This window comes from Sebastes umbrosus, chromosome 15 (assembly GCF_015220745.1).
Source record: "Sebastes umbrosus isolate fSebUmb1 chromosome 15, fSebUmb1.pri, whole genome shotgun sequence".
Lineage (NCBI taxonomy): Eukaryota > Metazoa > Chordata > Actinopteri > Perciformes > Sebastidae > Sebastes > Sebastes umbrosus.
The window spans coordinates 23,938,154-23,953,969 of record NC_051283.1 but is presented as its reverse complement, the minus strand read 5'-3'; the positions used below and the strand labels follow the sequence as shown (position 1 = coordinate 23,953,969).

The following is a 15,816-nucleotide window of genomic DNA, read 5'->3' as shown; positions in this document are numbered from 1 at the left end:
CTGATTGGTCAGCTGGTCCACTCTGTTGTGATTGGTCAACCGAGCCAAACTCTTCAGACTCTGCTCCAGCTCCGCTCTAACTAGCTTTGTTTTGAGGGCGTGCCAAAGTAGCCGCTGATTTGTATTAAATTGGCTAAAACATGCTAAGCAGCACATGCCTAGAAATACCGGACTCTAATTTACTACTTGGTACTTAAGCTGCCTTCAGATGATGAGAAACTTGCTCTCCGCTAGGCCGCAGAACGTAGTAAGGACACTTGCAGAGGCAAAACGCAGCGCAGGTATTGCCTACGTGGCTACATCACATACATTTGTTATTTCATTGGCTGTGCTTTGAAAGGTCAAAGTTGAAGTAATTTTGATCGCGTTGGCAATTTCGAGCACTCCACGTAGGAAAACAATGGCACAGCCAGCGCAGAGCGGTTGCATTGATCATTTGTGGGCGGCTTTAGAGGACAATGGCGAGGATGTGTAAATGTAACCTGGTCTTACCTCTTTAACCTGGATGTAACAGGTTCAGTAAAGTCAGTCTGTGAGTCAGTCCTTAAAACATTCTGTACTGTCAGCCATTGTTGCTGTTTCTATGACATGTTCATCACAATACCTGCCATGCCCAAAACAAACAGTATAAACCCTGTAATGCCAAACACACACCGACGAAAAGTTAGTGTCAGGCCAACTGGGGTTAGACTAGGACACATAGATATTCACATGGTAGTAGTGGAAAATGAATAATACTGCAGTTTTACTTGAAACTTTTGAATGCAGGACTTTACAGGATTACAATGACACAAAGTGACGTATACTTTTTGATTTCCTACGCAAAAAGTTTAACCTCTGATCTCCTTTTCCTCCTTCAGCCTTCAACATCAGTAGATTAATGACCCTGCAGACTCGCGGCTGCATGGCCTTGTCTCTCTGCAACAAAACCGAATCCGGGGCCCTCCTGACTGCCGGTTACACCGTCACCAAGACCTGCTGCAGCACTGACTGCTGTAACGGAGCCACGTCTATCCAGCTCCCTCTCACTGCTGCTTTGGGCGCCGTCCTAGTGGCCGTTTGGAGCACCTGGAGCCTTTAAAAGAAACAAAAATAGATCCTATTAATTACTGGGCGTTGTCTTTGTACGTAATCAGTATAGAATAGTTAACAAAAATAATGATTAACCTAGAACACACTCCTATATTGTGATACACACATTGTTGTAGCCTCTACGCTTGTAAATTTAGGGTTTTGATGGACACTGTATAAAAGCTCATAACACTGTGTAGTCCATGTCAGAGTCTCATGATAATTTAAAAAAAAAAGGAATATTTAAACTGCATGAAACCATTTACCGCATGTTTTTAATGAAAGTAAATAATAAAAGTTGTTCGTGATCAAACTTCATGACTGTGAGTTTCCTCCAGGCTGTGAATGTCTGAGTTCTTTCCCGTAATGACTGAAGATTTCCTCTTCACGCTGCTGCTTGGAACATAAAAACCTGATGAACCTCATTCTTGCAGGTCATTTCTTCAGTGAGTGCTACCTGACATCTTGTCATTACTTTCTCAAAGCTCACCTGAATGAAGAAGGTATTTTAGAGCTTCAAGTACATTGTATTTAGGAAGGAATCCGTTGACATCATAAACCCTCAAGAAACATGAATAACTTTTGGAAAGCAGTGACCGTCCTGTGTGCCTTCATCGCCGCAGGTAAGTTGAGAATAACGTCTAATGCATCGAGGTAAACATGGTGATGATAGCATCAGTAGAGCTACACTGAAGCAAATGGAGGATTTATGAGCGAAACTATGTCTTTATTCGCTATAATTATTATTGTTGTGGTCATTTTTTTCACATTTAAACATTCTTTGTTCATTAAGTATGTCTTTGTTAATCACCATCTACTATAATTGGATGACAAATGTATCATAAGAAATGGATTTTACTGTGGCTCATTACTCAGGACAAACACAGATAAAGATGAGTTATATTAATTGCCGTTCATGATTAAGTCTCAGGGGATTTTACTGCACAGCTTAATGACATTCAGTCTGGTACGCGGGTCTGGTACAGCACTAATTGCCACAGATCTAACAGGGAATTCCTGTTTATGTTTTATCATAATCAGTATCAGTGTAATATATTGAAAGGAAAAATAAAAAATTTGGAGAGCTTCCTGAATATGAATGAGACAGAAATAAAGCCTAAAATACAATGCAAACACTATGTGGAAATTAAAAGAAGTAAAACGATAATTGGCCGAGTACGGAGCCTTGGGGACCAAAAAAAAGATCAACAAAGCTCACGTCTGAGCAGTAGGAGTTGATCAGGAGGTTGTTCCTGGGGAAGTTGAAGTTCGGGGAAACCCGTTTAGTCACTTTCTTTGCCAGGAGATGATTAGCTTAGCTTAGCACAAAGACTGGAAACGGGTGAAGCAGCTAGCTTGGCTCTGTCCAAATGTAACACAATCCAACTACCAGCTCCTGTAAAACTACAACTTTACACTTCAGCTTTAGTATACGCATTGAACAAACCAGATACAACATGTAATTCATGAGCTTTAGAGGTGCTGGTGCCAGAAACCAACACAGACTTCCTGATACTGTTGAAGTCGGAGATGAGATAAGAAAACCTCCAAATTATGTTGCTGAGTGAGTTACTGTGCTGTGAATCAGATTACCACATAATTTTCTTCTTTCTTTTCCCTGAACAGCACAATCCCTGACCTGTCGTCGCTGCCCTGTTGGTATATTTGGGACGTGTCTTTTCGGAACTGACGTCCAGTGTAATAATGCGACTGAGAGCTGCTTCACCGGAGAAGCACGTAAGGAAACCTTTTGAATATACTGTCAATACACTACAAGTGTTGAGATTTAACTACAACATCTGGAAATGTATAATGAAAGAAAACATACTGGACTGTGTGGTATACGATCAAAAGCTCCAAAACAGCTACTATAAGAATTACATCATGACATCACAAGTAATTGTAGAATTAATGAAAACTGGATTCACAAAAGTATAGACTAGCGGTAAAATATGTTACGTTGTCCCTCATGTCAGTTAGAAACAGTATTAGAAAAGTAAAAACAGCATATTACTAGTGAAATATTAACATTAAAGAGGAACACAACCTAAATTAAGAATTCCAATATTTTATTCCCATGGCCGAGGAAAGTTCAATCACTATTTGTGAACATGAGCTCCTCTCTGTCAAAGCCAGAAACCAGAGAAGTAAGTCTCAAACTTGTGATGTCATGGGGTATAAAGTCTGGAGCTGCTCCATAGACCACACTTTATACTCGATGACATCACAAATCTGAGTTTTAACACTCTAGTTTTTGGATTTGGGAGAGAGTTGTTCAGGTTTACTAATGTTTTTTTGATTGTCTTTGACCATATGAATAACATGTATGAATTTTGAAAAGAAAGAAGTAGTATTAACATACAATGAAAAGCATAAGAAAAATAAATTGTCAAACACTTGATGCCTTTATTTACATATTCGAAAAAGAGTGAGAAGAAGTACAAACTTATTTAATCCCACCCCTTCTCCATAAGTCAATTATTAATTATTAACCAGCTTCCTTATTGTGCCATACATATACTCTAATTACATTTTCCTAAAATTTGTCTAACTATAATTATTATTATTTATAATTATTCTAACTATAATTATCACCTTTAATCTGTGTCATACATAAATATAAATTCATTACTGATATAAATTATCCTTATCAAAATATAAATTTGTTATCAATCCAGAATACCAATTCATTACTTATAATATAACTTAATCATATTGACTACTTGTTATCTTTTCTTATATGCGCAAATTATTATTTATAATATACAATTTATAATCTACAATATGCACAGGAAAATGCTACCAATTAGCTCCCTATAGATTTTTTTTTTTTACATTTGCTGACGTCCTCTCCATGTTTCCAACCCTCCCAGAGTTCAATGCGACAGGGTCGCTGACCCTGCACATCCGTGGCTGCCTGGACACAGACCTGTGTGAGAGGACGCTGACCGGCGACATCCTGGGTGCCGGTTACACCAGCAGCTTCACGTGTTGCAGAACAAACCTGTGCAACGGAGCCACTTCAGTCCAGCTCTCTCTGACTGTGGCCCTCTGCGCTGCCATCCTGTCCTCTCTCTGGGGCTTTTGGGAGTTGTAGTTTTACATGATTTACATGCCTCAGATACTAATTGCACTTATTCTGTTGTTACGAAGGGATCATTATAAATCAGAATACTTTACTATGTGCTATAATTTGTCCTATTTAGCCTACCATGCATTGAAGAGATCACTTTAAAATCCATGAAACCCCATTAAAATAAATCCTGACCTGTTCTTCTGCCTCGTGTCATTGTCATTATTCAGTATTTTCAGTATTTCACCAGCAGAATTTAATTCCCGGCAGCATGAAGAGAGGTTTGGGAATGTTTTTTAGAACTTCATGTTGTGAGATAAAATAGTAAATGCTTTATTTATGGGTCGCTAACTATTTCTTTAAAAAAATATGACTAGTTGGCATGAGAAGCTGTCATTGTTCACAAAGACATACAACATGTCAACAGGTTTGTGTGCTCTTAATATGCAGGGCTTGTTTTGTAAGGAGGCTCAGTGCTGTGACATGTTGTCAACACTTTGCAGCTACAGTCTACAATGCACTATTGTTTTCTCCACAGACAACCTGACCTGACAACCGCCCTGTATACCTGCAAGTCATTTAAAAAACCAAGGACGCCCTCTAGTGCACTGTGCACAACCAGCAAGCTTTAGACACTATATTCAATGTTTTTAAATGAGGAAAAAAAAGTCAGACTCAACCAAAGTATGTGTTATATAATATTAGTAAAGAATATGTACTAATAAAATAAGAACCTCGTTAGTCGCTGCTGCACAATTTAGATATCTCAAAGTTTTAAAGTCCCTCTAACTGGCTTGATGAGATTGTTTACCATTCAAACAAAATTTAGTTGCACCCAATTATTCACAAAATCCCCAACTTTATCAAAAACATTGAAAGAATATGCCACTTAAAATTTAAATAAACAAAAGACGAGATGGCAATACATTGTGTAGATCATTATTTTTCCTTTATTTGAGTGAGTGCATTTCACATTAATTGTCTACTTTCTCAAAGTTCATTCTTGACCATGGAAACATCTTGACCAATAAATAAATGAAATAAAAAAGAATAATAAAATCTTAAAATCAAACTAAACTAAATTAAAACTGAACTGAAAACTGTAATGAAAAAAAGTGGACCATATGTTAAGATTTTTGCCAGTCAATTCTTATTTGTTTGTGGTGATTTTAAATAGTCATGCAATTTAATTGATCCCAACAAAGAAACATCTGTGACGACAAACCCCCCGTGAGAGATTTTTTTCATCACATTGAAAAATAAAAGCTCTCATTAGAATTACATTCTCACATGGTCTCGCACGGGTTAAATAGATAAAACTATCCTCAAACTGTCCCCTGGAAGTTCCTCAGTTTGGGCTTCCATGACCGGGAACACACTGAATCTGAATTAAGGTTTTGACTGTCAGTGTTACATGCTCATTGGTTTGACAATCCAGCAGGATTTCCCTCACAATATTGATTTTCCAGGTTTTTGGACCAGACTCCAGTACAGTTTTCCATGTCTTGTTTGTCCTCTTGGAGCAGCAAGCAAAGTAAAGCTCAATATGTCCCTCTGCTGGCTCTTTACTATACTGCAGTAGCCACATACAGTTCAGCACTGTGATGAATTTTAAAATAAATAAAAATATTCCTGTAAGTTTTGTTTACAAAATGAGACACTTTTGAGGTATCACATACAAAAGTGTACATATATGGGAGAGGGCACACATAAAGAAACATTAACACTGCAGGCAGAAAGACCTCTGGATAGGCTAGTTCTTCTTCTTGTTCTTCTTCTTCTTCTTCTTCTTATTCTTCTTCTTCTTCTTCTTCTTCTTCTTCTTCTTCTTCTTCTTCTTCTTCTTCTTCTTCTTCTTCTTCTTCTTCTTCTTCTTCTTCTTTTTTTAATACTTTATTTCAAAAGTTCAATACAACATAATCACATGTTCAGATTTTTCATTACAATTCTGCAACAATATTTTACAGTATAAACATAATGTACAAATAAATTATAAATTATTCAACAAATAAACTGTAAGGAAAGGAAAAGATTAATAAAAACAAAACTAAATAAAACAAACAAAAAAAACAAACAAAGAAACAACATTTGAGGTCTGTTAAACAATTGGAATAAAGTTGAAATGTCTAAACAATTTAAAAGTTTTAGTCATTTTAGAATTTTGAGTTTTAAGTTATCAATTATAGTCAAATATGTTTTAAATCAGTATCTTTAAAAATAAAAAAGGAAGGTGTTCTTTTATCTTCTTCTTCTTCTTCTTCTTCTTCTTTTTTAATACTTTATTTCAAAAGTTCAATACAATATAATGTCATGTTCAGATTTTTCATTACAATTATGCAAAAATAAAAGTAGTATAAAAAAAGCATAAAAATAATACAAAAATAAATTATAAATTATACAACAAATAAGCTGTAAGGAAAGGAAAAGATGAATAAAAACATAATAAAAAATTGGAATAAAAAAATTTAATAAATTTGAAATGTCTAAAATGTTTTAATCAGTGTCTTTAAAAATAAAAAAGGAGGGTATTCTTTTATCTTCTTCTTCTTCTTCTTCTTCTTCTTCTTCTTCTTCTACTCCTCCTACTCCTTCTTCTTCTTCTTCTTCTTCTTTAATTGAAAGTTCAATACAAACGCATGTTCAGATTTTTCATTACAATTCTGCATATATATACATATATATTATATTAAAAAAAATTATAAAATTATAAAAATATATAAATTATACAACAAATAAACAGTAAGTAAAGGAAAAAATGAATAAAAAAAATTGGAATAAAAAATTGAATAAATTTGAAATGTCTAAACAATTCAAAACTTTTAGTCAATTTAGAATTTTGAGTTTTAAGTTATCAATTATAGTCAAATATGTTTTAAATCAGTATCTTTAAAAATTAAATTAAATTAAAAATAAATCTTTATCTTCTTCTTCTTCTTCTTTTATTTCAAAAGTTCAATACAACATAATCGCATGTTCAGATTTGTCATTACAATTCTGCAAAAATATTATATATATATATATATATATATATATTTAATATAAAAAATAAATTATAAAATTATAAAAATTATACAACAAATAAACCGTAAGGAAAGGAAAAGATGAATAAAAAAAAAAAAAATTGGAAAAAAAAATGTCATAAATTTGAAATGTTTAAACAATTTAAAAGTTTTAGTCATTTTAAAATTTTGAGTTTTAAGTTATGAATCATAGTCAAATATGTTTTAAATCAGTATCACTATCTTTTATCCTCTTCTTCTTCTTCTTCTTCTTTAATTGAAAGTTCAATACAAACGCATGTTCAGATTTTTCATTACAATTCTGCATATATATACATATATATTATATTAAAAAAAATTATAAAATTATAAAAAAAATATAAATTATACAACAAATAAACAGTAAGTAAAGGAAAAAAATGAATAAAAAAAAAATTGGAATAAAAAATTTAATAAATTTGAAATGTCTAAACAATTCAAAACTTTTAGTCAATTTAGAATTTTGAGTTTTAAGTTATCAATTATAGTCAAATATGTTTTAAATCAGTATCTTTAAAAATTAAATTAAATTAAAAATAAATCTTTATCTTCTTCTTCTTCTTCTTTTATTTCAAAAGTTCAATACAATATAATCGCATGTTCAGATTTGTCATTACAATTCTGCAAAAATATTATATATATATATATATTTAATATAAAAAATAAATTATAAAATTATAAAAATTATACAACAAATAAACCGTAAGGAAAGGAAAAGATGAATAAAAAAAAAAAAAAAATTGGAAAAAAAAATGTCATAAATTTGAAATGTTTAAACAATTTAAAAGTTTTAGTCATTTTAAAATTTTGAGTTTTAAGTTATCAATTATAGTCAAATATGTTTTAAATCAGTATCTTTAAAAATTAAATTAAATTAAAAATAAATCTTTATCTTCTTCTTCTTCTTCTTCTTCTTCTTTTATTTCAAAAGTTCAATACAATATAATCGCATGTTCAGATTTGTCATTACAATTCTGCAAAAATATTATATATATATATATATATATATTTAATATAAAAAATAAATTATAAAATTATAAAAATTATACAACAAATAAACAATAAGGAAAGGAAAAGATGAATACAAAAAAAAAAAAATTGGAAAAAAAAAATGTCATAAATTTGAAATGTTTAAACAATTTAAAAGTTTTAGTCATTTTAAAATTTTGAGTTTTAAGTTATCAATCATAGTCAAATATGTTTTAAAATCATTATCACTATCTTTTATCCTCTTCTTCTTCTTCTTCTCTTTTATTTGCTGAGCGCTCAGGTCGTCACGCTGTCAGCAGGAAGTGGAGGAGCCATGTGGTTGATGATGATGATGATGATGATGATGATGATGATGATGATGAGTGTCGCTGCAGACCAACTGGAGACAGAACAAACTGGGAGGGGAAACTAACGACCAGCAGCGAACTACAGGCGACAGGAGCTACAGGCGACAACTCTAAAACACTCCCAAGGTAGTAAAGTAGCCTCTGAAGACATTAAATAAAGTATAATGTTGATGTAGTTATAGTTTAGGAAGTTGTTTACCAGTTACTCTGCTTGTGTAGTTGCTAAGCTACGAGGTTTAATCAGTCAGTTACTAGCTTGTGTAGTTGCTAAGCTACGAGGTCTAATCAGTCAGTTACTAGCTTGTAGCGGAAGATGGGCTGCTGAGTTTCGATGTCGTTTTCTTCTTGTTTCGTGTTGTAAGCTTTATTTAACAACTTATATATGTGTTTCCTGTTTTTAAAAAAGGGTTTCCTGCATCAGAAGTTGAAGATGAGCGACACGAATCCGCCCAAAGTTGAGCTCTTTGTGAAGGTAAGTGATTTAAAGTGACTTTATGTGACATTATGTTTGTTTTAGCTGCAGATAAGGTGTGTTTTTGAAGGTTTCTTATCTTATCATTTCATCTGCATTCTCTCTGTATTGTTATTACAAGCTGATAACATATCTTTTAAGTGACTTTAAAGTCACCTTGTAGGTGTTTTTAAATCACATTACAGCATCTGTTAGTTGCATGTTCAGATTTTTTATTACAATTCTGCATATTAATAAAATATTTTACAGTATAAAAATAAATTATAAATAATACAACAAATAAACTGTTAGGGAAGGAAAAGATGAATAAAAAACAAACAAACAAACAAAAAATAAATTTGGAATAAATTTGAAATGTCTAAACAATTAAAAAGTTTTAGTCATTTTAGAATTTTTAGTTTTAAGTTATCAATCAGAGTCAAATATATTTTATTATCTTCTTCTTCTTTAATACTTTATTTCAAAAGTTCAATACAATGTAATTGCATGTTCAGATTTTTCATTACCACCTCTGCTGCTGACTCACCTCACAGGCTTATAGCCTAAATGACTAAAGAATAATCTAATTAAATGCACGTTAACATACTGGGCAGGCGACTTTAATCTATATTTAGTATGGTAGTATGTCAGGCAGGTTAATCCCTATTTCTTTGAGCCAAAAAACTCCTTTAATACAACAAATATGGCTTCCCAAAAGAACATTAAGACATAATTAAAACATTAAAGATTAGAAAATAAAAACAAGCTAAAAATAAAAGCTAGGATAGAAGTTAAAATTTAATATAACACACAAGAGTAAAAGCTCTAGTGCAGTATATAAGATCATTATCTGGTTTAATAAAAGGCAGCAGCAAACAGGAAAGTGTGAAGCTTTGATTTAAAAGATCTCAGAGTCTGGACTTGTTCCAGATATTTGGTGCATAAAAACTGAGCGCTGCTTCTTCTGCAAGTTTAGTTCTGACTCTGGGGACACTTTGTTGTTTTCTCACACACATACGTTTAAATAATGATTCCTCTGTGTGAACATGTGCACCACCCTCTTTTTTTTCCCCCTTCATGGGTGAAAGATACTGTTGTTACTTCTCTAAAAATACTGGTTACTAGTCAGCCTCTTCAGTGACACTTGATACCGTTAATTAACAGAAATCTATATTTAGTATATGTCAGGCAGGTTTAATCTCATTTTCTTTGCGCCAAAAAACTCTTAATACAACAAATATGGCTTCCCCCTCATGTTCTCACTCACACGTTTAAATAATGATTCCTCTGTGTGAACATGTGCACCACCCTCTTTTTTTTTCCCCCGTCAGAGGTGAAAGATACTGTTGTTACTTCTCTAAAATGCTGGTTACTATAGTCCACCTCTTCAGTGACGCTTGATACCGTTAATTAACAGAATATGTAGCCTAAGTATAGTTTCATTTTGGTAACAGAAAGTAAGTGGCTTCCTGTTTTACTATGACTGCAGGTTTATACTGTATGCTGTTCAGGCCTCGGCACAACCCCCTTAATGGGATATAGAATGACTGAACGTGAAATATGGCTTCCTGCAGCCACACAGGGAACATTTTAAAGCTGTATGATCACTTCCTGGAGCAGCCCTACAAGCTCTACGTGAACACAAGAATGAATTATGTTGTTTGTAAATGAGCAGCTAATTCAGATTTTCTTAATGGATTAATGCGCTGATTATTTTCTCCATTAATCTATTAATCGTTTGGCCCAATAAATGATCAGAAAATGTTGGAAAAATGGCCATTTAAATGACTTTTAATGTATTGTTTTGTCCAAATCCAAAACTAAAGATACTCAGTTTACAATGTTATAAAATGAAGAAAAGCAGCACATTTGAGAAGCTGGAATCAGAGAAAGTTTGAATTTTTCCCTGAAAATTGATAAATTGATTATTAGAATAGTTCCTGGCTAATTAGTCTATCCGACTAAATGTTTCAGCTCTAATAAGTTAGTCTACAAAATGTTAGACATTTAATTTTTCTGTCTTATAGAGCTGAAACTATTGGTCGATTAATTGATTTGTCGACCGGTAACTATTTTGACAATCAATTAATCATTGAAGTCATTTAAAAAAAAATAACAAATAACAAACATTACTTCGTTCCAGCTTCTCAATCATGAGGATTTTATGCTTTTCTTTATCTTATGTGATAATAAACTCATTATATTTGTGTTATGGACTGTTGAACGAACAAAATGAGGCATTTAAGACTTTACGTTGGGCTTTAGGAACTTGTGTTTTTTACGCCATTTTCTGACATTTACAGACCAAATAATTAATCGATAAATGGAAAAAAATATTTGGAAGACTAATCAGTAATGACAGTATTCGTGAGTTGCAGCCCTATTATCATATGAGACTTAGAAAAGCATCAAATCATCACATTTTAGATATGGAATCAGAATGTTTTTGTCATTTTTCCTTGAAAAATTCTTTAAGTGATTATTAAAATAGTTGCAGATGAATTTTCTGATGATCAATTTATCAATTTATATTGTAGGCTCAGATTGCTTTTGTCAATGCTTTTGTTTTAAATCAAACAAATAGAGATATGCTGCTGATTTTATGCTGTAGAGTCAAGACATTTTTGTTGTCTTTTTAGCTCATTTTCTTTCTTTCTTTCTTTCTTTCTTTCTATTGTCATATCTGTAAACAAGGTCATAGCTCTGCATGAGGTTTCCGGTGAGTTCAAGTTTGATGGTGGATGTGCAGTGATGGTTTTAAGTGCTGACTTTGCAGCTTGGTTGCACTTTTTCTTTCTTTTCATATCTTTTTATTTAGTTTTTCACAAAAAAAGGAGAGAAAATTCAACTAAAAAAGTAACAGCCATGGTCCCCATATGTGCCTCTACCCAATGGCACTACATGAGATAAACATGTCAGAAACTATATGAAAAACGTGAAATAAAATAAAATGTTCTCTGTTTTTGTGTCCCAGGCAGGGAGCGATGGTCAGAGCATCGGCAACTGTCCCTTCTCCCAGCGTCTCTTCATGATGCTGTGGCTGAAAGGAGTCACCTTCGATGTCACCACGGTGGATATGAAGAGGTGAAAACACATTCGACCTACGTTTGTGTGCTGCAGTTTTCTACTGGCACAACAGAGGAATGGCCACCTTCTGTTTTAATCAGTAAAAGAACAAGGGGGCGCATTTCATTCAGATATCGAGTGTTAAAAGATACAAAGCGACTCTGGCTTTGATTTGAGTGACAGCTGAGGAAGTGTTGTAAACATGAGTAATTTCCTTTTCTTCTTCCCCATCTCTCTCCTGCTATTTTACCCTTCTATCTCTTCTGCTGGATGTCTGTGTCTCTGTTTCTAACGTTCCTTTATTTCCGTCCACCTTTTAGGAAGCCAGACATCTTGAAGGACCTGGCTCCGGGTGCCCAGCCTCCCTTCCTGTTGTACGGCAGCGAGGTGAAAACGGACACCATAGGAATCGAGGAGTTCCTGGAGGAACATCTCTGCCCTCCGAAGTAATCACTCCATACATCTGTTTTACGAATGTTCTTTTTAGACATAACCTATCTTCAGCTTCTCAATTGTGAGGAATTGCTGCTTTTCTTTGTCTTATGTGATCGTAAATTTAATATATTAGGACTTAATTTAACGAAACAAACATTTGAAGATATTATCTTAGGCTTTAGGAGATTTTAAAAATAATTTTTCACTCTTTTCTGACATTTTTTTAGACCAAAACAATGAATGGATTTATCAAAAATGATCATTAGTTGCAGCCCTAGTTGTTTTGCTAGTCTCCTACTTTGACTTCTTGTAGTTTTTGTGTCATCCTGTATAAATCTTGTTGGTCTAAGCGTGAATTGTTGTTTGTGATATGATCATAGTGAATCATTATCAACCCCTCTGATGTTTAGATATCCCCGTCTGGCCGCTCGTAACCCAGAGTCAAACACAGCAGGCATGGATGTTTTCTCCAAATTCTCTGCTTACGTCAAGAACTCGAACCCTCAGCAAAACGAAAGTAAGATCTAACATTTCATTGAATTGAATTTGAGTATTTCAAATGGAATAACACTCCTTGCCTCATCCAGACTTTTACATTTTTAATAGATGCTTTTTTTAGTTTTATTTTTGGTGATGTTTTCTGTAACAAACACCGCTGAGCTCCTTCTGTCTTCCTCTGATGGATAGAAAACCAGCAGGGAGCGTCCGAGCTAATAACATTACGGTCTGAGCTTTTCTGCCTCGGTGCAAACAGGTCACCTGCTGCTCTCTGTGTTGGGTGATCTCACTGGAAATGTCACTGTTGTTGGGTGAAAACTGTGTGTGTGTTTATTTAATCTACTTGCTTTTTTTCTTTCCATTTTAACAAATCAAAACATTGAATTGCATTAGTCTGAAATCAGCTTAGATTTGCATTAGTCTTTTTTGGAGGAACAAACTATCCCTTTAGCTTTGATTAAAAAACTGTATTTGAATATTTTCTGTGTGTGCACATGTGCTCAGATCTAGAGAAAGGCCTGCTGAAGGCTCTGAAGAAGCTGGACGACTTTCTTGGCTCCCCACTTCCTGACGAGATCGACGAGAATAGCACCGATGAGCTCACTTCCTCGACCCGCCCCTTCCTGGACGGCCAAGAGCTTACTCTGGCCGACTGCAACTTGCTGCCTAAGCTCCACATCGGGAAGGTAATCTTCTGCTTTAAGCTGTGCAGCATGGGGGGGGCCAGGAATGAAGAGATAATAATGTCTAGTGCATGTCTTTGGTTGGAAACTGAATGTTTCTTTCTCATTCTGTTTTCCTCTCTCCAGGTGGTGTGTTTAAAATACCGTAACTTCAACATCCCTCAGTCTCTGACGAACCTCTGGAGGTACCTGAACGCAGCGTACGCCAGGGAGGAGTTTTCCTCCACCTGCCCGGTCGACGAAGAGGTCCACATCGCCTACTCCTGCGTAGCTAAAGCTCTCAAGTAGGAGCACAACAGGATGCACAAGTCATTAAAAAAACACACACATACACTCACCTGCGCACACCGAGCGTTCACTCTGCAAGCAACGTGTTCGACCCGTTTTCTCAAGAGGCATTCATGGCATCTGCATGGTAATTTTTTTTGCAGCTTTAAAAGTTATAATGTCAGAACATTCTGATGAGTCGATATAGCTGGTTTACTATCATCAAACTAAACTCATAGGTTTGTTTTTAGAGATGTTTGTTTACGTAGTTTTCCTGTTTTTTTGTTTGCCACGTGGATCAGTTGATATCAGGAGGTAAACAAGGAAGCACAGGAGTCAGATAAGCTGATGTTAAAACAAACACATGCACACAAAAAAGCTGTGGCAGAATTTATTCCTGGACATTCACCTCTGTAGAATGATTGATCACGTTGCTTGCAGGCTCACACACACACACACACGCACACACACACACACACGTACACACACACACACACACACGCACTTAAAACTACAGCCTTGCTTGTGTACAGTTTCACCATCACTAGATACACACTGTAAAGTTGTATCTATTCCCTTCTTGATGTTTTCTACAGTGTATCTTTGTATGGGAGGGAGTGGGGTGGGAAGGGTGTGGGGGGTATTGAACAGACACAAAGCTGCCTACCAGATCAAACTTTCACTAATAACTTGCCAGCCTCACACAGACTGATTCACCTCTTATCTTCAGTCTTGTTATAAAGGAAGTAGGTTGTGTTTTTTTAGGGTGACGATGATGCGTACCAGCATCAGCTCGCCAGCCAAAGTGTTGTGGTTTGTCTGTAAACACAGATGCTTCACATTGAGAGAACTTGGCCTTTAACAATTGAGGTTTATAAATATTTTTTTTACTAAATAGATTTCTTTTTCTTCATAGTGCTCCTCAGACAGGAAGTGGGGTGCTTTTTTTTTCGGTAGGCAGAGCTGCAAACAGTTACAGAGACAGGAAACTATTTCAATAGACTCGGGCTTCCCCTTTCTGCGCTCCCACAACAGGCGTGAAAGATTATTCAAGATTACAGAGCTTGTTTGTGATCCGCTGTCGGGGCCTCTTGCCAACAGTTTATTTTGTTCTGCCTGTCATGTATGAAGGAAACTGTTTAGTGTCATATAAAAGAGGGAGCTCAGATTGTGAGTGTATTGAAGTTGCTGTGGATCAAGAAGTTGAAAAAGCTGAAAGCACTTGTACTGCCTCCTCTGGTAGCTCGGGCACACAAGGCCTGTTCTGTTGCATGTTTCTCATGAGGGGAAAAAAACCCAGAAGGAAGTTAAAATGTAAACGTGCAAAACTTGCATGTTTTAAAATGGAAATCGCACTTGCAGCTTTAGATTGCCGTCCATTATTAATTAAAGGATAAGGCTGGCAATATTCTACATTTGTCTTATTGTCAACAAATCCCACGATCAACACTTAATGTATGAATTACCCAACCCTGTCTGTGGCCCCTCGGCCTCAAGCCCTGACGTGAATCTTTAAAAAATGGGTCACAAATATATCATTTCATTCTTTAAAAAAATGAAAAGTAGTTTCCCAACATTTAGTTTTTACCAAACGTCACTCAAACAGGAGTAAATAGCGAATTTTTGGGGACTGTTTTCTATTTGCCGCAGCTTTAATACATGTATTGCTCTTGTGGGTATTTACAGCAGAAGGACAGTGTATTTGCGAGAAGGCATGGGGACGATATGAAAATTTCATGTCCCAGTTATCCTGACCAAAACAATTGTGATTCACGATATTATCCCTATAATCATCAAAATATGCTTAAAACTCTCATTGATATCATTCTCATGTAGACGAACATTTAAAAAAATAATACACCCACAGAGCCTTTAGAAAGGTGCCGAATAAAAGAAT

At 34.8% G+C, this 15,816-nt stretch overlaps 2 protein-coding genes across 3 annotated transcripts; both read left to right on the top strand.

The window, feature by feature from the left end:
• The first annotated feature begins 1,503 nt into the window (after window positions 1-1,503).
• Window positions 1,504-4,350, top strand: LOC119502729 (sperm acrosome membrane-associated protein 4-like). Its single transcript, XM_037793886.1, has 3 exons — window positions 1,504-1,694; window positions 2,698-2,808; window positions 3,945-4,350. The coding sequence occupies exons 1-3, from the start codon at window positions 1,643-1,645 to the stop codon at window positions 4,166-4,168; spliced, it is 387 nt and encodes a 128-aa protein (XP_037649814.1). The 5' UTR covers window positions 1,504-1,642; the 3' UTR covers window positions 4,169-4,350.
• A 4,152-nt stretch (window positions 4,351-8,502) lies between these two features.
• Window positions 8,503-14,882, top strand: clic1 (chloride intracellular channel 1). Of its 2 annotated transcripts, none has more exons than XM_037794000.1 (7): window positions 8,503-8,648; window positions 8,926-8,991; window positions 11,945-12,054; window positions 12,357-12,482; window positions 12,882-12,988; window positions 13,474-13,655; window positions 13,779-14,882. In XM_037794000.1, the coding sequence occupies exons 2-7, from the start codon at window positions 8,950-8,952 to the stop codon at window positions 13,938-13,940; spliced, it is 729 nt and encodes a 242-aa protein (XP_037649928.1). In that variant the 5' UTR covers window positions 8,503-8,648; window positions 8,926-8,949; the 3' UTR covers window positions 13,941-14,882. The 2 variants fall into 2 exon arrangements, with proteins under 2 accessions (XP_037649928.1, XP_037649930.1); XM_037794002.1 differs by having other exon boundaries at window positions 8,532-8,645.
• Window positions 14,883-15,816: the final 934 nt, after the last annotated feature.